The 21,149-nt window shown below is 50.3% G+C and overlaps 1 protein-coding gene across 24 annotated transcripts in view; it reads right to left on the bottom strand.

Moving 5' to 3' along the window:
* Nucleotides 1-21,149, bottom strand: part of TACC2 (transforming acidic coiled-coil containing protein 2) — a 258,017-nt gene that overhangs the window by 82,052 nt on the left and 154,816 nt on the right. For 2 of the 24 annotated variants that reach the window (XM_054660580.2, XM_054660582.2), the window contains exon 1: nucleotides 6,672-7,034. The exons of 20 other annotated variants lie outside the window; for them this stretch is intronic. In XM_054660580.2, the coding sequence (XP_054516555.1) occupies nucleotides 6,672-6,739 (68 nt within the window). In that variant the 5' untranslated portion in view covers nucleotides 6,740-7,034. Of the gene's footprint in view, nucleotides 1-6,671; nucleotides 7,035-21,149 lie in introns of those variants that run through there. 2 more of the 24 variants (XM_054660581.2, XM_054660583.2) reach the window with 1 other exon arrangement.

The following is a 21,149-nucleotide window of genomic DNA, read 5'->3' as shown; positions in this document are numbered from 1 at the left end:
ATGGAAGTCCAATGACATGGACTGCTCTAGAAAGAAGAGAGGTGAGGGAAAAGTGAAGATAAGACTTGATTATCATGGTCAGGCACAGTGGCTCATGCCTGTGATCCCAGTACTTTGGGAGGCTGAGGCAGGCATACCATTTGAGGTCAGGAGTTCGAGACCAGCCTGGCCAACATGGTGAAACCCCGTCTCTACTGAAAATACAAAATTAAAACCCTGTCTCTACTAAAAACACAAAAATTAGCTGGGCACAGTGGCGTGCGCCTGTATTTCCAGCTACTTGGGAGGCTGAGGCAGGAGAATCGCTTGAACCCAGGAGATGGAGGCTGCAATGTGGCCCAGACCATGCCACTTCACTCCAGCCTGGGGGACAGAGTGAGACTCCATCTCAAAAAAAAAAAAAAGACTTGATCATCAGGTTTCTGGTTTGAGCACCTGGGTGAATAAGGTCCCAGGTGTTGAGATGAGGAAGATGGGGGTGGGGCTGGGTTCGTCTGAATGCACATTTGTTTTTGTTTTGAGAGGAAGACGGTCATCAGAGTTCTACGCTGGACATGTTGAGCCTGAGCTATCCAGGAGAAATCCAAGAGGAGATATGAAGTAAACTACTGAATTAAGGCTGGGCACAGAGGCTCATGCCTGTAATCCTAGCACTTTGGGAGGCCAAGGCGGAAGAATCACTTGAGCCCAGGAGCTCAAGACCAGCTTGGGCAATATAGGGAGGCCCTGTCTTTACAAAAAATTTAAAAATTAGCCAGGCATGGTGGCATGCACCTGTATTCCCAGCTACTCGGGAGGCTGAGGCAGGAGGATCACTTGAGCCTGGGAGGTGAAGGCTGCAGTGAGCCATGATTGTGCCACTGTACTCCAGTCTGGGTGACAGAGCGAGACCCTGTCTCAAAAAAAAGGAAAATTACAGTGCTCAGATGAGAGGGAAGGCTATAAATTGGGGCATTATCGGCACATATTATTTAAGTCCATGAGCATAAATGAGATGTCTTAGAGAGAGAGAACAGAAAACAAAGATTGCCCAGGCCAAAGGGGACATAAGTCTGAGCCCTATACCAATCATCCGTATAACCAGGAATCAGCAAACTACAACCTGCAGTCTGTTTTTACAACTAAAACTCTACTGGAACATGGATTTACATGTTGTCTCTGGCTGCTTTTGAACTGTAACAGCAGAGATGTTGCACAAAGACGGAATGGCCCAGAAAGCCTAAAATATGTACTATGAGGTCTTACAGAAAGTTTACTGCTCCCTTAATTTAAACCATCCAGAGGACTCAGTTTCCTTATCTATAGAAGTCACCCACCTTGCAGGATTAAGGGATATAATTACTTCTATAATGAAAAAAACCTAGCACACAGACATGGTACACAAGAGTTTCTGCTGAATCTGAGTCTGCTCAGTGGGCTTTTCACTCCTGGCTTCAACACTGCAGCATCCAGCTCTGTTTCCATATTTGGCAATGGCGTTTAAACAGCACACACCTGCACTCCACAAACAACTGCTAAAGTGAATTTGTAAATATAAACAGAAATGTCATCTGAGCTACTGCTTCCAACACAGGATAGATGTGTGTGAGCAGTTCTGACTCAGTCAGTTCTTTGTGGCCAACCAGTCTCCCCTAAACCCCTGTCCAACCTGAAACAAAGCATCAGTCCATGAACAATTGGTTTTCACAGAACAATTGCTTACAATGCCTAAGTCCTCACCATTAATCTTAAAGGGAAGAAACAGAATTGTTCAGCATCGCTTGCTTACCCCAGAACACTGCCCTAGCTTGGGTAGTCCATCTGCAAGAACAGCCAATCATGTTTCAGAATAAAGTTGTTTCCTAGGCAACCAAAAATCTAGCCACAGAAACAGGCTGTAGACAGTGGAAAGAAACACAGAGATGGGAATGGGAGGGTCGATGGAAGAGCAACCCAGAATCCACTGACCTTGATCTGATGTTCACCTGCAGTGCCACACTCAATCAGTATCCAAGTCCTAGCTGTTCACCCCATCCTCGACACGGTACCCTGTCTCAGGGCCCTAGCATGGCATGGCCCCTTGGATGATTGGTAGCTACCTGGAGGACCTCAGAATATATTTGCCTTTAGCCCACCTAAGAGAAAGCCTCCAGGCAAGTCCCCCAGAGAAGATAGTGAAGGCCCAGGACCCTTATGAACACGGGCACAGGGCCACGCTGGTGATATCTAGGAATAATGGCAGGGAAAAATGCACCCAAGCTTCCTTTGGGAATCAATCTCCCCCTCCCACTCTACAGATAATGTTGCAGCTTATTCTATTTTAGGGGAGAAAAAACTCTATTGTGTCCAACAGTAATATCCAAAGTAAAATCTCCGTCCAGGAACTCAGAAACTGGCTGCAACTCACATTAGGAATGCTGTCGTTTAAGCTAAAGCATTTAGCCAAGGGTTGCCCCAAGAAACAAAGCCTTGAAAAAGATCTACGGCTGGGTGCGCTGGCTCATGCCTGTGATCCCAACACTTCGGGAGGCTGAAGCAGATGGCTCACTTGAGCCCAGGAGTTAGAGACCAGCCTGGGCCACATAGCAAGGCCCTGTCTCTACAAAAAAATTATTTAAAAAAATAAAAAAAAAAAGCTGGGCATGGTGATGTGTACCTATAGTCCCAGCTACTTGAGAGGATGAGGTAGGAAAATCCCTTGAGTCCGGAAGGTGGAGGCTGCAGTGAGCTGTGATCACACTGTTACATATGAGCCTGGGCAACAGAGTGAAACACTGTCTCAAAAAAAAGAAAGAAAAAGAAAAAGATCTAATGAGAGCTAAAGAAAGAGTCCTGCTTAGAGCCCCAGCGACCGTTTCTGGCCTTCTGAGTGACTGAGAGGCTGGCAATTTCAGGCATAGGGCATTTCCACTTTTGCAGTTTTCTGGCACTTACGTCTTCTCAAGAGTCTTTGCAGATGTGGCATCTCACCTCTGAAAAACCCTGCGAGGCAGGAGGGGCAGGATCAGAGTCATCGGATTTTCTCTACAGCTCCCAAAGAAAAGGTCAGGAACCACATAAGGGAAGGGACCAGAACCCCACTTCTAACCACAGATGTGTGGAGAGCTCCAATCTCTCTACCTACTGCGGTGGTACCCGAGATCCTTCTTTTGCCTGGCCTCTCTCCAGCTACATCTGATCCCACCCACTTCTGAAATCTCAGCCAACTCATCAACTTCCCCGAACTAGCTCCCAATCCAGTTTTCTTGTCTGTCTTGGCCAATGCCACTTCTTTCTCTTAGTTACCAGGGTATGAAACTTCCATTTTGTACTTGCCACTGTCTCTTCTCTTCCCTCCCCCATCTCATCAATCACAGAGCCTGTTGCTTCCTCCTCCATCGCTTCTCTCCCATCCACCCTGGCCCCTCTACTTCGATCCACAGGTCTACAGAGTATGGGTTTCCATATTTGTGATTTGTTTTTTAGAGCCAAGGGCACGTGCTCACTTTGAGAGTAGGGCAACAGTCGGGGCAGGCCGACTTTGCCAACAGAACCACCGCTTTTGCTCTCTGATAATGGCCCCCTGGGTGGTTTTCAGTGGCCAGGGTGTGGGGATTTGGTGGAAGCTGAGGGAACCCCCGAAACAGGGGTCTCCAACTACATAAAGGACAAAGTACTTAATGCTGCCCCACTTAGCAGAAGCCGCACCACATGGGGCTGCCACAGAAGCAAGGGATGAACAGCAGGTCTGATCAATAGCTGAAGACCACATTTACTCAAGTACTTCCTGTCCATTCCTGTGTCTCCTACCATCCATACTGAGAAATAAGTGTTTTCTGTGGGAGAATTCTCCCTCCCCTTGCTACTCATATTCTATTTAGAAACAAATGGTCACTATTGCTACAAGAACTTCTTTGCCAGATAGGAAAGGAGCAGTCAGAGAAGTGGCCAGCTGTTTCTCATGGACAGGATGGAGGGAAGACTGAACCAGCTCATGGCTTCTCAAATTTTGAGATGCCTACAAATCACCTGGGCATCTTTACAAGTCCCTGGATGAAACGGAGATTCTGATTCAGCTGGTCTGGGGTGAGGTCTGAGGCTCTGCGTTTCTAGCAAGCCCCTTCGGGAAGCTGATGCTGTCGTGTGTGGCCCACCCTGGGAGTAGCAAGAGACTGGTCACCATTTGCACCTTCATCCTCAGGCTTCAATCCCCAGTCCCATGGGACTTCTGCTACTCCAATCTTGATGCCTGAGTTCTCAAAAGGGGAGATACAAAAGTCGCTCCCTCCCTAGCCCAATGCACTCCTGCATAGAATGAAGCTGTCAGCTGGAGCTACAAAAGCTGCCCAAAGGCACCCCAAACCTGCAATTGGAAGGAAAGAAATCTTAAAACTAAAAAATTTAAATTAAAAAAAATCCTTCAGTCACTTCCAAATCCTCTATCTTTTGATTTCACTCTTACACCATGGCCCTCCTTAAGCCAGTCTTTCACAGGGAACCAGCAGAGAAAAAGGGAAACATTCACTCTAGATTCCGGTTGTCAGGAGCTGTCCCCCGCGGCAGGTGCGCACCCTGTGTTTGTCACCATCCCTGCAGCCCTGACGGCATCATCTTACGATGCAACCTCTTTCCTGCCATGGACCCCACATTCTGTTGCTGTCTTGTGTATTATTCACGTGCATGCATTTTTAGCTGCATGGAAATACTACCAAGAAAGACCTGTGCCTGGGCAGAAAAGAGGCACTCTCCGAATATGTATTTTTAAAACCTCTAGACTGGGAAAGAGCACATCTGCACTAGAAAAATAAGCCCCAGTTATTCAGAGAGCAGAGACGGGTTTTGAAGAGGACAGATGCTAGCAATGGCACTGGCCCCAAATACTTCCTCTCTCTCCATTTTTTTAGAACAAAAATGTTATGGGATGGAGGGTGGGATTTTGTGAATGAATGAATATACTATCGTAAAGTTCTAAATTTAGAGACATTTCAGAGGCAGCAGTTCTAGGGAGAGAAGCCTCAGGCGGGTGCATATGGACCAACTCAACCGTGAAAATATTTGATAAACAGCTTCCATCACAATGTGGCCATTCAGCCTGAAATTTTATTTAAACACCACTATCCCAGTGGGCAGAACCTTAAGGGACCTTATCCAAAAAGGCACAGCTACCTAACAGAAGCTATCTAAACTCGGCCCTCACCTGACGGAACACTGATCATTTATTAACTCAGCTGAAAAAGAGGGCGGGGATGTTAGGGACCGGCGAGCTGAATTTCCAATGACTGAGGAGCACATTTTCCCAAACGTACAGTCACATTGTCCTTTCTGTTTCCTAAGCTCTTCACTAGATAGGTCTGAGCCGTGAGAGTTGGCCAGTGTCTGTCACTGATTAACTCAATTCCACTATAGGGACTTGCAAAAAATAGGTTAAAATGGTTCTTTTCTGCCTAGACTCGAGTTGTATTTCCATGCACCTAGCAACACTACACGTGCATGAGAAACAAGGCAGGCACAGCACAAGGATCATAACATTTAAAAAGAAAATCCTCAAACGCGATGTGCCTCCATTGTAAGACGATGCTTTCTCAAGCTACAGGGGTGAAGACAAATGATGGGTGCACACCTGCTCGGAAGAATGACTCCCTGCTAAAGAGATGGAGCCCAGAAAACCACGAGGCTCAGCCTAGCATTACATCACTACGCCGAGCCAGCTCCTCACTGAAGCCCAGGGGTCGAGGGACCAGTGAGGAAGTACCCCCCGGGGCCCCATCCCTCCTACAACACACAGATCAATCCCCACCATCTTTTAATCTACACATCCATGACTCTTAAGAACCCACTTTACTACCCCTACCCCCAAGTCCCCAGAAAATACTCTTCTCTGAAATATAGTCTTCTCTCTGGAAAAGTGGGGGCAGGTGAGGCTGGGAGGTCCACTTTGGATACAAGCCTGAGTTGCTGAAATGCGACCCGGCCGGCAGACCCATTCAATAAGCCCCATCGTCCAAACATGCCTGGGTAGGTAATGGAGACGACCATAACAGAAATGTGAATTCTAATAAACACTCGGCCAGGATAAAGGCCACTTCTGAGCACGTTAGCTCTGTGGTTGAGAGAAAAGATCGGATTCCTGGATCGATGCACAGTCAAGCACTGCCTCCACCAATGACAGGACGGTTCGGCCCTTTACTAATAATAGCAAGCGGCCTTGTCATCGAGTGTTCACCAGAGTATGTGGATGATGCTTAGGCTAACTGGACGGAACGTCCACCAGAGCGCACCACGCCATCTGCCCAGCCACACGCGCAGCTGCCCGGAAACTGGGCTGTCTCCCCGGGCACGGAGCTGCCACGCTCATAGGTTCTTCCTGGGAGGAGGCAGTCGCTGATGCCTGGCTGTTCCCTTGCAGGAAATACCACTGTGCCGGGGGTGCAGAGGAAAGATGCTGACGGCAGGAGAAGCCCCCCAGCCATGCACCCACTGCTGAGCGACCAAAACTGAATTCCAGGGAATCGTTTCTGCCCACAGCAGTAACTTGGGGCTACCAGATGCTCCTCCCAGAGCAGCCACCAGGTAAAGCTTTCCAAAGCTGCGAAGAACCCCAGGCCAGCCTGGGCTCCAGGTTGCACAGGCATTAGGAAAGGCGACACTAACAAAGCCCGGGCATCCTCTCCTCCTCCCCGGGAGACTCGGGGCGGCCCGGGCGGAGCACTTACATTGCCTCGGAAGCCTCCAGGTTCAGGTCGCTGGCTGGGGCTGGCTGCAGGGACTGCGACCCTCCCATCCTCGCTGCGCCCTGGCGTGCAAGCTAGCCGCGAGCGGGGCCAGCGTCCTGGCGCGATTCCTGCAGCCGGGAGCCCGGGCGAGCCGGCCGGCGGCCGGGGTTGCTGCACTGCAGAGGGGAGCAGCTGCGGGCATCCGTGGCGGCGGGAGCGGCGGCAGGGAGCTGCGACTCGCGGCCCGAGCCGGGGCCCGGGGGGCGAGCGCCGCGTATGTGTGCGCGCGAGTGTGGCCGGCGCGCGCCCGAGTGTGGCCGGCGTGCGCGGCTCTGCCCGGGGCGTGCGGGTGTGAGCGTGAGCGCCGGTGTGGTCCGAAAGGCTCTTCTCTTAAACCCCCCGGCAGCCGGCTCCTGTGTGTGACACGATGATGTCATCATCGCCGAGCAGCCCCAACGCCTGCATCTTCACAAAGCTCCATCGCGGGCTCCGGAAACGGGGCTGGGGGTGGGGAGGCGAAGACCCTCCCTCTGCCCCGGCCCCTCCCGCCTCGCCGGGACCGCCCGCATTGTGTAGCTTTGAAATGCAAACGAGCCGCGGCCCGGGAGCTGGGGCCCTAGAAAGGAGGGGCGTGGTGGTCGGGCGGGCTGACCACCGAGAGAGTAGGGGGCTCAGCCCTGTTGGCTCATCCCTCCAGGAAGGAGGAAATGGTCTCTCCCGGCCCAGTTCCAAGGGGATGGCTGGAGGAACAGGTAAATAGGCTGCAGTGGGCAGCGGGCAGCGGGAGCGACGCTGGGAGAGACGTGCGCCCTTTTCCACCGCCGGCTTCTGCCTCCTTCAGGCCCCGGGTCCTGGAGGCAGCTGAAGTCTGTACCAGGGAGAGCTGCGGCGCCTGGCTCTCCCCTCACAGCCAGCCCGGGGCTAGCGTCCAAGGACCTTTGCACCGCACAGTCTGAGGGCCTGGGGCAAGCTAGGGAGCAAAAGGTACTGGGCCTGCGAGCGGGCTGGGGCTGCAACACCATCTTTGGCCACCAAATGAGCTCCACAAAGCCAAGCCCTGTGCAAAGGCTCACCCTAAACAAGCAGAGGCGCGGCCAGCTGAGCCGCCCAAGGCAGGCCCCTAATGCAGCATGCGTGTACAGGGCAAAGGCAGTTCTCCGTGACATGCATCGGCTCAGCTCTGTGATTCTAAACACGGGCTGGGCCTGTAGGAATGTCCGTGACACCCCATCACCAAGCTCCCAGTGCCCAGCCAGCCCCATTCTGTAGCTGGCAGCATGTCACCCATCAGCAGCCAAATCCCTGTCCCTGGCCTATGGCAGGCTCAGAAACCCTCAAGACTTGAGATCCTGAGCCTCCTCACTGGAGGCTGCTGGAGAAAGAGTTCATCTCTGTATAGGTACAGGAGGTTTGGGGCACACCTGGGAACCCCACCATCCCCTCATGCTGTACATTCAACACAACCGCTTCCTGCGCTCCCAGCCCAGACTCACAACTGAATTCAAATGGAACCTCTGATGGGTAAGTGGAAGACTCTTCCACATTTCCCAGCTTGTCTTCACCCACAGGGCAGTGAGCCTAAAATGTATCTAAACTGTGGCCAAAAGCAAAAGAAAATAAAAACAAAATTGTTCAAAGCATTTTAAAATTGCCTCCAATACACTGTTTTCTAGCGACGTGGCCAAGGATGTTTGGATGGGCTCTTTTGATACTGACACTCGAGGTCACAGTAGTTCCAGAGCTTCACGGGGACTGACTTTCCACTGCTCTTATTCAGTATCAGTGTCAAACAGAATGCCAGAGGATCAACATCGTTTTCTGGGATGTAACAGCATGAAATTTCCAAGAAACATTGAGAAGGTTTACTTTTGCATTTATATGAAAATAGCTAATGATTATGTCAATCTTGCAGGGAAGGTGGCTGTCGGGGTGGTGTGATGAGGCGTGATCTGGAAAGCACCTCCCGGGGAAGCCGTCACTCACTGTCAGCACTGGGTGTCACTTGGTGGCAAGGATCCTGCAACCTGTTCATCCTGTCACCATTCTCAGCACCCTGGGGGTTTGTTTCTCTGTCAGAAAACAGACCTCTTCGGCTCCATATGCAGGTGAGGGCCCAAAGAAGCTTACCACGTGGAGCTGAAACATCTGTAAGCTCTAACCTGGGCTGCTACTGTTTTGAAGAAAGTGGCCCTTTCCCTGGGCACCTAGGAACTGGCCTTCAGCCAAGCCTCGTACTCAGAAAATACATGAGGAAAAAAATGAGGAACCACAATTAGAACTCATCTGCCAACTTTTAAAAACATTTTTCAGATGAGGTGCAAAAGCACAAAGCCATCTAAATGTCCTTAGCCTTAACAGGTAGAGGTTCTCCTGCGATAACAAGATAGGGTTTGAAATGAGACCGGAGTTCAAATCCTGACTTCTCCCTCGTTAGCTGTGTGGCCTGAGCCGACTGTTTAACCATACTGAACCTTATTTCCTCAGCTGGCAAAAGAGGAAAAGCATCCATTTTGCAAGGGCATTGGAAAAAGTAAATTAAATACCATCTATGAATGCCCAGGACCAGGATTCTTCTTTATAAGAAAAAATTTCCCCCCAAGTATAGTACCATAAAGGAAATTAAGGCAGCATTAAAGTGAAGTGCTTTTACGTAGAATCCCAACAACTGCAAAGTTATGACGTAGTGACCGGGCATATTACCTAGTGGGACAACACCATCTCACTGCTGTCAAAAACACAATCAAGAACCAGGAGAGGGGCTGGGCACCATGGCTCACATCTGTAATCCCAGCACTTGGGGTGGCTGAGGTGGGAGGATTGCTTGAGCCCAGGAGTTCAAGACCAGCCTGGGCAACATAGTGAGACCTTGTCTCTACAAAAAAATAAACAAAATTAGGTGGGTGTGGTGGTGCATAACTGTGGTCCCAGCTACTCAGGAGGCTGATGTGCTTGAGTCCAGCAAGTTGAGGCTGCAGTGAGCCATGATCGTGCCACTGCACTCCAGCCTGGGTGACAGAGCGAGACCCTGTCTCAAAAAAAAAAAAAAAAAAAAAAAAAAAAAAAAAAAAAAAGAACCAGGAGAGAAACAAATAGAATGTGGGCACCATTACAGTCGATACAACTAAAACCCATGTATGATTAGTTTGTGTAAATTATTTATGGAAGAGTCTCTCAGACCCTCATTAAAGACCTTTCGATGCTGACTTTACAAACAATTTAAAACAAAGCTGGTGATCTAGTAACTCGGCCTACAGAAAATGTAAAGCTGAAGAAAATAAGGAGGGAGAATGATAAAAGGGCTGTGCTATGGACTGAATGCTTGCGCCTCCCTCCCAAATTCATGTGTTGAAGCCCTAATCCCTAGTGGGATGGTATTTGGAGGTGGGGCTTTTGGGAGGTAATTAGAATTAGATTACATCATAAGGGTCCCCTCAAGATGAGATTATACCCGTATAAAAAGAGAAAGAGACACGAGACCCCCCCCCCCCCAACTCCTTCTCTGCTGTGTGAGGCAAGAAAGTGGCCATCTGCAAGCCAGGAGGAGAGCCTTCATCAGGAACCCAACCATGCTAGCACCCTGATCTCAGACTTCCAGCCTCCAGAACTGGAAGAAATCAGTGTTTTCTATTTAAGCCACCCAGGGAACCCCACTACTCCTAAGCACGACCCTAATGAGACCCTGAACTCAAACAGCCCCTGGGGGCCTGTCTGTTAGACCACAGTCCACATATTCTAGGGGCCCGAAGGCAGGCTAAGCCCGCTTAGACAGGCTCCACTGCAAACCTTCCTACTGACGTCCCCAAAGACACCCTAGAAACCTGGATAAATCAAGGAATGCATCCATCATTTCTAAAAAGCAGTTCAGCGTTTATTAATGCACCTATTATGTGCCTGGCCTATAAGTGGAAACCAGCTTATTCTCACATTACTTTGTGACACCTACCAGAAAGATCAGCAAACCTGACAAATCCCTGTAGCCAAAAGATAAACTGAAGCTATGTAGTGCAGCCTCTTCAGTCCCACAGAGGTTCAAGGGACGGAGCCATGGTCAGAAACTGCAAGTAGTTTGAGACCCCTCTGACACCCCAAGAAAAACAAAGGTGAGTGGCTCCACCTTTGCCTCTGGCCTCAGGGAGTCTCCAGTTACCATAGCAGCAAGACTCTCCAAACACCACCAATGGACCCCGAGCTGCTAATTAGCCCGAGCACATACACTCAGGAAAGTAGGTCAGATCACAGAGAAACCCATCTGGAGGAGCTAAGAATGTAAACACAGATGGAGAACAGGGCTCCTCCAAGCCCTGGGTCTTCACCACCACCCACTATACCATGGTGGCGAGCAGAGGGAGGCTGGACAAAACCCCAGCAACTTCTCTTCAGGGAGCCAAGCTTGAGACCAGCTCTGGGCTGTCTCTGAGAGTGTTATCTTGTTACTCCACCTGAGGCCCCACGCATCCAGCCCCACGTCACACAACTCTGCACCCAGCAGTGCCTGAACGCCCGAGCCCTGCACTGAGCTAGGCATGCTCACTGCCTTGCCGAAAATTCGAAGAGCTGGGAAGCTGTGTGGCCTGAATGCAGCACCCACATGTCAACAGGAGCAGGGACATGTGAGCAGGGACAGAACCTGGGCTCAGGCGAGAATGGTGCGGTGCCGGGCGTTCTCCACCCAGGTGTCACAGTCCCAGGATGGACGCTCTTTCCATGTGTCCCCAAAGGACACACTGCCGCATCACTCAGTCTTGTTCCAAAAGTCGTCCACTGCCTTTGCAAAAAAGTCCTAATCCGACCGCCTGGCTTTGATCCGGCATTGGAGCACGGCCAGGTCCTCACCGTGGCCTCACTGCTGAGGAGCTGCCCCCTCCTCAACTTCTGCATCTCTCTCAATTCCTCCAGAAAATCACATCCCAGCTCCCCCAGCTCCCTGGAGGGGTCTGCTCCCTGCCAGCCCCCAGACTTCTTTCTTCCCATCCCCTCGGCTGCCTGCATATTGATGCCTTGGCGCTTTCTTGCCTTGTTAAGAGTCTCAGGTGTGTCTGTGTCTGGTGCCTCCGCTCTCCAGCCATACAGGGTGCCCCAAGCACAGCCAGAGCCCCATAAACACATGCTGCACGAGACCTCAGAGGATGGGGAGAAGGTCCTGGCAAAACTCTGTCTTATGATGAATAGAGAAAAGGCAGAAGATGGTTGTGTTCGTTTATTTGCAGCGGTACAGACATTCTGTTAACCTCTTACATGCCAACATTAAATCTCACCTGCTCACCTTTGGGAGTCTAAGTGGTTTCTTGGGCTTAAGTACAAGCTTCAGTGAAGCCCCATCTTTTCCAGAAGGTTCTCTTGTTCTCTCCTTGCAAAGGGCTGATCTATTTACGGCATCTCTTTCTACCACCTTCACCATATTTACACCTGGAACCTTTCAAAGTTCTTCACAAGCAAGGACAGCTCTACAGGTGACTCTTCAGCAGGAAAAACCCTGTTGATTCAGTTATGACAGAGGTGGAAGACTGGGAATTTTACTATTAGACCCAGGGAGGTAACCCAAATGTCCTAGAAAAGAAGTCAGTAAAGACAGATGAGACTGACTTTTGTTTTTTGGGTTTTCTTTTTTGTTTTTTTGTTTTTTTTTTTTGAGATGGAGTCTCGCTCTCGCTCTGTTACCAGGCTGGAGTGCAGTGGCATGATCTCAGCTCACTGCAACCTCTGCCTCCTGGGTTCAAGCAATTCTCCTGCCTCAGCCTCCCGAGTAGCTGGGACCACAGGTGCACGCCACCACGCCCAGCTAATTTTTGTATTTTTTAGTAGAGATGGGGTTTCACCATGCTGCCCAGGCTGGTCTTGAACTCCCAGCCTCAAGTGATCCGCCTGCCTTGGCCTCCCAAAGTGCTGGAATTACAAGTGTGAGCCACCTGTAATCTCACAGCCAGTCGAGACTCACTTTTATTTTTAAATTAAGATTTCAGAATATATTTGTAATCTTTGATACCTATAGGAGGGAAGGAGGGAAGGAGGGAGGGAGGCCAGTCCCCAAAATCTCAGGGCTATACAAAAGTTGTTAGCATTAAGAATTCTCATCACATATGAAAAAAAAAATCAGTAACACAAATACCACGTTCGAAAAGACTGAATATGATCCTCAAAATCTTTCTTTCTTTACCACATAAATTCAGCTTTCTTTTTTTTTTTAAACACACCATTTCTGGCTTGATATTTCAGCTCTTTTGAGATGGAAATGGTAGGAGACGCTCATGAGGTAGCTTTTGAGAGAATATACTCTACCTAATGTCAAAAAGGATTTAAGCCCACAATTCAAGAGAACAAAGAAAATACAGGAAGAAAAGGTGGGTAAAAGCCAGAGGGAATGAGGTAAGCGTGGAAGTGCTGACCTAAGCCCTTGCTGGAGTGGGGTACAAGTCTGGCTCTAAGTTTCCCAACAGCCAAAGCAAAAAGGGCAACCACTATGATCAGTTACATGATTCATAAAATCCGACAGGTTAAAAAAAAAAAAAATCCCATGGATGAGCAGCTTCTGTTGTGACTTTCTGAACACGCATTCTCCCACAAGCCCTTCACCAGGTGACTGTATGTATATGGTGGCTGATGCCTTCAACAATATCCTCCCACCAATACAATATTCTTCCATATAGCTATGGCAGCAAGCACGGCAGGGGCTCCTCAGCTCTCCTGGCAATCAACAAAATCCTAAAACTACAAAGTTCCCAGGGATGCATTTCTAGTTCCCCCATCCTGCACTAAGGGTCCCCACCACTCAAGTTTCCATGGTAACAAGGTTACATAAGAGAACACAAAGGGCAGCATTAGGACAATGTCATCAACAAAGCAACCATGTATAGACTTGATCCTCCCTCGTATGCTCCTCCTGTCTTCACAAGTCTATTTTACTGTATTTTATTTGAGACAGGGTCTCACTCTGTCACCCAGGCTGGAGAGCGATGGCACAATCTCATCTCACTGCAGCCTCGACCTCCTGGGCTCAAGTGATCCTCCCGCCTTAGTCTCCTGAGTAGCTGGGACCACAGGCGTGTGCCACCATGCCTAGCTAATTTTTTCTATTTTTTGTAGAGATGTGGTCTCACTATGTTGCCTAAGCTGGTCTCGAACTCCTGGGCTCAAGTGATCCTCCCAAAGTGCTGGGACTACAGACGTGAGACACTGTGCCCAGTCATGTCCTCACAAGTCTAGTCTTTGGCAGTCTCTTGCTGATTGAAGGAGCAAATATACAGTGCCAAAAACCAGAAAGCAAAACTGCAAACCTGGAAGAAGGAGGAGGATGTCATGGAGTCAATTAAAGTGACACCAGAGAATTGCTCAAAACCTACCCCAAAGCTGTAAGAAAGGGCAGCTGGCACAGTCAGACCTGTGAGCAACTGAAGAAGAGAAACTCAGCCAGGATGAGGACAGAAGGTGGCTTCAAAGAGAGAACGTGAAGATGAAAGAACCAGGAGAAGCCCTCAGAACTGTTTATGAAAGAGTGACCCTGTTGGCCAGGCATGGTGGCTCACGCCTGTAATCCCAGCACTTTGGGAGGCCAAGATGGGCGGATCACAAGGTCAGGAGATCGAGACCATCCTGGCTAACACGGTGAAACCTCGTCTCTACTAAAAATACAAAAAAATTAGCCGGGCATGGTGGCGAGTGCCTGTTGTCCCAGTTACTCGGGAGGCAGAGACAGGAGAATGGTGTGAACCCGGGAAGCGGAGCTTGCAGTGAGCCGAAGTCATGCCACTGCACTCCAGCCTGTGTGACAGAGCAAGACTCTGTCTCAAAAAAAAAAAAAAAGTCTACATTTTGTTAAATCTAAAATAAAATCATTTTCATAATTTTTCATTTCTTTTCAGAGTGAAGTCTTAAAAACGTTTTTTGCACTATTGGCCAGGCATGGTGGCTCACACCTGTAATCCCAGGACTTTGGGAGGCCGAGGCAGGCGGATCACAAGGTCAGGAGATCAAGACCATCCTGGCTAACACGGTGAAACCTCGTCTCTACTAAAAATACAAAAAATTAGCCGGGCGTGGTGGCGGGCGCCTGTAGTCCCAGCTACTCGCGAGGCTGAGGCAGGAGAATGGCGTGAGCCCGGGAGGCAGAGATTGCAGTAAGCCAAGATTGCGCCACTGCACTCCAGCCTGGGCGAAAGAGTGAGACTCAGTCTCAAAAAAAAAAAAAAAAAAAAAAAAATTTTCCCACTATTAACCATAAAACTTTGATTTATTAAGTGGACTCATTTTAAGTGGCCCTTCTCAGATAACAATTTCCTTCGGATAACCCAGATGTCCTTCCTGTAACTACCTTTATAAACTGTGTTTAAGATCAAAGGTGAAAATCGAGAGGGTGGCCCACAGCAGACACGTGGCCAAATAAAATCTCAATCTCCAAAGTTCAGGCTCCTACTTATAAATAAAGCCCAGTTCCATTCTAAACCTGGGAAGAAAGAGCCAACACCCTCACCTAAGCCAGGTGACTGTATCTGTCTAGGATCAAAAACATAACCAATGTTATCCATCTTTCTTCTCCGGAAACTATTTCCAGGAAGAACAGAAAATTCAGTAAGCACCACAAAAATGTTCTGGTTCTTGTTTAAAGAGGTTTGATATTGCATTTGCTTTGAATGTTGATGTGTTAATCCACGGAGTTCCTCTAAGGTTTAAAGTCACTGGTTAATTTAGAGGCTACTTTGTACTAGGAATAAAAGGCCTTTTAAGGAAAACATGTGGGTGTAAACAGAGATGGGGTCTCCCAGCTGCCAAAATCAACAGCAAAGCTGGTTTCTGAGGCCGGACTGGAGAAGCAGGTTGAGAAGGGCGGATCTGTGCCTCTGTGGTGGGAGGGGCCCCCCTCAGTGGCCCGGTGGTGGAGATGCTTCCAAGATGAAAGCACAGAAAGCAAATGCAGCACTTCCATGCCTCTCCGTCCTTCCCTCATTTTGAACAGAGACAGCAGCTACCTGTGACTGCCCTGGGGTGAATTTGCAGCATCTGAGGTAAATTTCTTCCCACGCCTGCCGGCAGCAGTCGAGACAGAAGCTGGCACAGGGCTGCCCTACTTGTGAGCCAGGCAGCAAAAACCAGGCGCTGAGGCTCAGAACTGCTGACTCAAGCCTCCATGAAGGAACAGAAATCCAGAAAGCCGGGCCAGAAATAGCATCCATGAGCATCTATTGATAGCATAAAGTCCGTGGGCAGAGTAAGTGAATGAGCGTGTCAGCGTGGGTGGGTGTGTGTGCGCCTGCATGTGTGTTAGCGAGCCCTAAAAATATTTCCCTCTTTCCATAACCATCCGAGAGGCCCTGTCGGTATAATTCCCTCTACACCCTGCCTAACTGTGGCCAGCTGCAATTAATATATAATTGTGTCTGAGGATAAGAGATTATTTTTCCTAAATTCTCAGATCTTTAGCAGTTGAAGTGTACATGGGAAGAAAATCTTCCCGTGACAACAGACTGACCAAATTCCTGCTTCACCTTTGCTGAGCTTAAGGAATTGTTGTGAGAGAGAGCTGGACACAGGCATGACAAGGTTTCCTAACAGCCTGCAGAGGCTATTAGGCATCAGTTTGGCAAAAACTAAATGCATGGCATATTTACATATTTTTCTGCATATCTTTAAACTATTACCCCAGGAAGACATGAAGGATTGCTACTTTGCATAAGCATTTCCCCTGTGCAGTGACTGCCTGCCTCGGAATCTACCTGTGCCTACGATCTTAAGCCCAGTTTATACACACACCCATGCCCCAGTATGGGACGGCTCCTTTGTCCGAGCAGCAGCAAGTTTGGCTCCAAGAGGGAGCCTGGCCCGGCATCAGGCCCTTGGAAGCCCTCAATAACTATGAGCATATGAATGGAGAAATGGGTAGACAGAGCTGTACTTGCAGACACAGAGGAGAAAGGCAGACATCCAAACTGTTTCCAGCTGAGGCCAGGGCTGAAGGCAACTCAAGGAGGTCCTCCCTAGAATGAGCCCTTCTAGGGCTGCAAAGAGACCCCAGGTACCACATGCAGAGCCCAGAGCCAGGTCCCCAGTCTCCCTGACCTCAACAATCTCCCTAGTGGCAGATCTTGTTTATTTTTGTGATTGGGGGGCCGGGGGGAGGAAGACAGGTTGGTTGCCCAGCAGTAAGATTTGAATTAAACTCTCTTCCTCAGACACCTAAGTCAAAAAGATGAACAGAAAGCAAGGGACATTTTTCACTCACTGGCATCCTTAAGCTGACCCTGAGAAGTTATTAGTCCTCTGTGCTTCCGTTTTCTCATCTGTGTCATGAAAATAATAGCAGTTCCTCTTCCATAACATCGAGGGTGCAAGGTTTAAATGAGATAATATGTGAAAAAGCCCGAGGCACTGCAGTGCAAGGCATACAGCAAGTGCTCAATACATGTTATCTGTGGCTGCTGCTGTGGCTGTTTTGTGAAAAAACAAGAAATCACTTTGGCCTGAGGAGGACTTGGTGTCCCTGCTTCACTGCCTCTCACAACACCTCTGGGACTCGAAACCCGAGGTCTGCAATCAGGCAGCAGAGTTAGAGGCTGGAAGGCTTCCTGGAGGAGTCCACAGATATGAGATGACCCAACCCAAATGGTTCCCGCCACAGCTTTGGCCTCAGAGCTTGGGGCCTCGGCCAGTGTTCTGACTTTGCTGGGCTTCAGTTGTCCCATCTATAAAATGGGCACAATAAAAATATCTCCCTGACAGGACTGTTATGCACATTAAGTGAGATGAAATACATATCAGGCCAGGCGCTATGGCTTATGCCTGTAATCCCAGCACTTTGGGAGGCGAGAGGATCACCTGATGTCAGGAGTTTGAGACCAGCCAGGCCAACATGGTGAAACTCTGTCTTTACTAAAAATACAAAACTTAGCCGGGCGTGGTGACCTATTCCTGTAATCCCATCTACTCAAGATGCTGAGGCAGGACAATTGCCTGAACCTGGGAGGCGGAGGCTGCAGTGAGCCGAGATCACACCACTGCACTCCAGCCTGGGAGACAGAGCAAGTGAGACTCCATCTCAAAAAAAAAAAAAAGAAAGAAAGAAATATATATCAAAAGCATTGCTCTCAGTGCCTGGTACATAGAAAGTACTCAGTAAAGGCCAGATGTTATCACAAGAGGAAGAAAAACTAGAGCCACTCTGTGATGCTCCAGGGAGAACCTGAAACCTAATCCCAGTCAGAGCCTATTATGTTGCTCTCCACCCTTTTCTCCACAAGGTCCCAGTTCCCACCCTGAGTCCTGCCAAACAGCGCTGCAACAGTCAGCGTTCTGGCCACAGAGAGTGAGGATGCAGGATGGCTCGGCCCATTTCCCCAACTACGTCAGTCTGGACAGATGTCTCAGGCTGTGTTGGCAGAGGCACTGCAGGTACCACGTGCCAACCTCGGGACAAGCTGCCTCCTCTTGGAAATGAAGCAGGGACGATGCACCAGGGAATCATGTCATCAAGTCAGCCGTGTCAACACCCGTTTATGGAATGGAATGGAATAGAGTATCACTGCAGCCCACCAAGTAAGGGAAGGTCCGTGCCAATCATGGACACATATGGGGTTAGTACATGTGTACTGGCCACAATGTTAAGCTTCTCCCTGTGGTTTAAGCAGAGCCGCTCTGGCCAGACTGCAGGTCCTCCAACCTGGGAGACTTCCCCCTTTCATTTTTGTTTGCTTATTTCTTTTTATTGTTGTTGGATCTTCCATCCCTCTTTAAGAAATCATTCTGATTTTATTCATTGGCTTTCAGCTCCATTATCTAAACCCAAGAAAGGCAGGCAGGACCCTGTAATTCTTTCTGCAAAGCCAGGAAATGATGCTCAGCGAGACGGTATTTAGAGATGGGAGCAGGGACACCAAGGTGGGGCACAAGGTGGGCAAGTCATCCTCAAAGAGCCACCATCCTTTGCCTCTTAGCCCAGGAGAACACTCCAAGGTCTCCATGTTTGGTGGAGCCACATGGGGAATTATACCCCTCTGGCCCTGGGCCCCAGCCTTGGGCAGTAAGGGGAGGAAATGCTGGTGCCAAGCCCCAGGCCCTGGGCAACTTCTCCCAGCGAGCCCCTGCCCAGAGTCACAGTCCAGCCTGGGAGTAGTCACCTCTGCAGTGTCACCCTCAGACACAGTGTGGCCCACGTTGCAGGGTCACCACTGTATCCCAGCACCTGCCTTCAGCCTTGCACAGAGCAAATGCTCAATCAACGTTGGTGAATGGATGAATGCAAGGCACAAAGACAGACCCAGGTCCCCTCCATCCCCACGGCCACTGCTTTAGTTCAGGCCACCACTGTCTCCCACCTGGACCACAGGAACAACTTCCACATGGCCCTCTGACCTCTGGCCTCTCCTCCACCCACCCTCCTCCTCGCCACCAGAGATATTTCCCCAAACTAAATTCCATCCTGACTCTCCCCTGCTTGAAAAGAGAAGACATGTTTCTTTGCACTTCTTGGGCACCAGCAAACTCCCCAGTCTGGCTGCAGGCCCCTCTAAATCTGAGGACCATGGCCACCTTGGCTGCTCACCCTGCTGCTCTGTCTGAGACCGCCGTACCTCCCTCTAGTCCCTCCAGTTCCTCTCTGACCTGCTGCCTGAATCTGCTGGGCCTCGCCACACTGCAAGCTTTGGCACATTTGGTTCCTCTTCCCTGAAGCACTTTTGCCCTTCTTTACCCTCAGCAAACACCTAGCCATGCTGCAAAACTCAGTGGTGATGCCGCCTCCTCTGGGAAGCCTTCCCAACTTCTCCAGGCAGAGTCAGGTGCTCCCTTCTCTTGAGTCTTTTGTTCTCAGCTCTATTGGAGAGTTTATCATGTTGTACTATGTTAAGTTTATCATGTTGTATTTTTCTGTTTCCAGAACAGCTGTCTCTGTCTGCCTCCTTTTCCCCATCACTGCTGGGAGTTGGAGTGGGGGGGAATGTGAATTCAATGCCTCCTACTTGTCAAACACTGAGCTACATTCTTCATGTACATTTACTACTCACAATAACCCCCAAGAGGTGGGTAGCCCCATCTTAAAGATGGGTAAACCAAGGCTCAGAGTAGTCAAGTAACTCACGCCATGTCACACAGCTGGTAAATAGGCCTGTCTTTCCAACTTCATGCTCCTTCCCCTGCGCCACCTTCCGAATAGTCCGTGGCATAGAATCAACCGGGATGTATCTGCCGAGAGGCTGGCTGGCAGGATCAAAAAATGCAAACAAAGCAGAAGAGAGGACCCAGGAACGCTGCATGACTCCACCTAGACTCCAGCGCTCAGCAGGTCCTTCTCCTGACAGCGAAGTATTAAAGAAACTGACTCATCAACACGGCGAGGCACTCGGGTATGGTGGGGTCCTGAGCCGCACATGCTCGTACCATATCCCATCCCACCCCACCTCCCTGGGCCCTGCCTCCCTTGGTTTGGGGGTCTATTTCTCCACCACCTTTGGGGCACTCTGTGACCAGCCATCTCCTGGCCACCCCTCTTTCTGCACCTCCACTGGGTCTGAGGGCTGGAGAGCACGCATTTGGCTTGGAAGGAACGCAGCCTCCCGGAGGGCAAGCACCTAAAACCATCAAGTGGCAGCCGAGGGCCGTCCCTGGGCAGCCGTGCTGGGGGAGGAGGGTGGGCTCCTGGCCTCAGCTGCCCCTATTCAGGGCAAGAAGGGCCCCCACACTGCCCTGGAACCTTCCACCCACCAGTGCTGTGCTGAGCACGTCCAGCCACGCCCTCACAGATTCCTGCCCATATGTTCCTCCCTGAGCCCCACTTCAGGGCGGGATCCCCTTCCCAGCTGCTCTAGGGGCCGTGGGACTGCCGCCCAGATGGCGTCACAAGCTGAAGCTTTGCAGCTTCTCCCAGCTGTGCCCCCAGAGTAGGGCCAGGGAGCCCCGCTGCTGCCGGCTCTCCTTCCCCTCCCCTCCCAGAAGGAGGAAAAGAACTGCTGACCTGGGCCCACGGAACTGAGGGAGCCACCATCTAACTGACACCCTCTGCTCCTGCTCTTCAGGCTGAAGCCAGCGGGACAGCCCAGCACCCACTCCGCGGCAGTTCACATTCCGGAGACTGAGCAGGAACCAGGGGACCCATCAATGCCTCCGCGCGTCTCACCGGCCGGTGACGTGGCTCAGCGTAGTTATGCTCAGTCTGCCCTGGACCCAGTGGGCCTCAGAGGCAAGAGAAGAATGGAAACTTGACCTGCGTAACCAAGGAATGATGCCACGAGAGCCCAGTTTGGTCAGCGCAGAGTCTAATCCCCAGAGACCCTCAGCCCAACAACCCAGCCCCTTTCCCTAGTGAGGCAGAGAGGCTCATCTGCACCCCGCCTACAAGGCAAAGTGCCGCGCTGGGGAGCGGACTGGCGAACTGGTTCCAGAGCGAAGATGCATCATGTTTTCCAAAGGGCTGACTACTCTAACTCGGGTGGAGGGAATGGGGAGGTTTCTGCCCTTCCCCTCCTGCGCAGGAAAAACTCTCGAGTCTTGGAGAAGTGT

This window comes from Pan troglodytes, chromosome 8 (genome assembly GCF_028858775.2).
Source record: "Pan troglodytes isolate AG18354 chromosome 8, NHGRI_mPanTro3-v2.0_pri, whole genome shotgun sequence".
Taxonomy (NCBI): domain Eukaryota; kingdom Metazoa; phylum Chordata; class Mammalia; order Primates; family Hominidae; genus Pan; species Pan troglodytes.
Note: the sequence above shows the minus strand (reverse complement) of the source record. Positions and strands in the feature narration are given on the sequence as shown.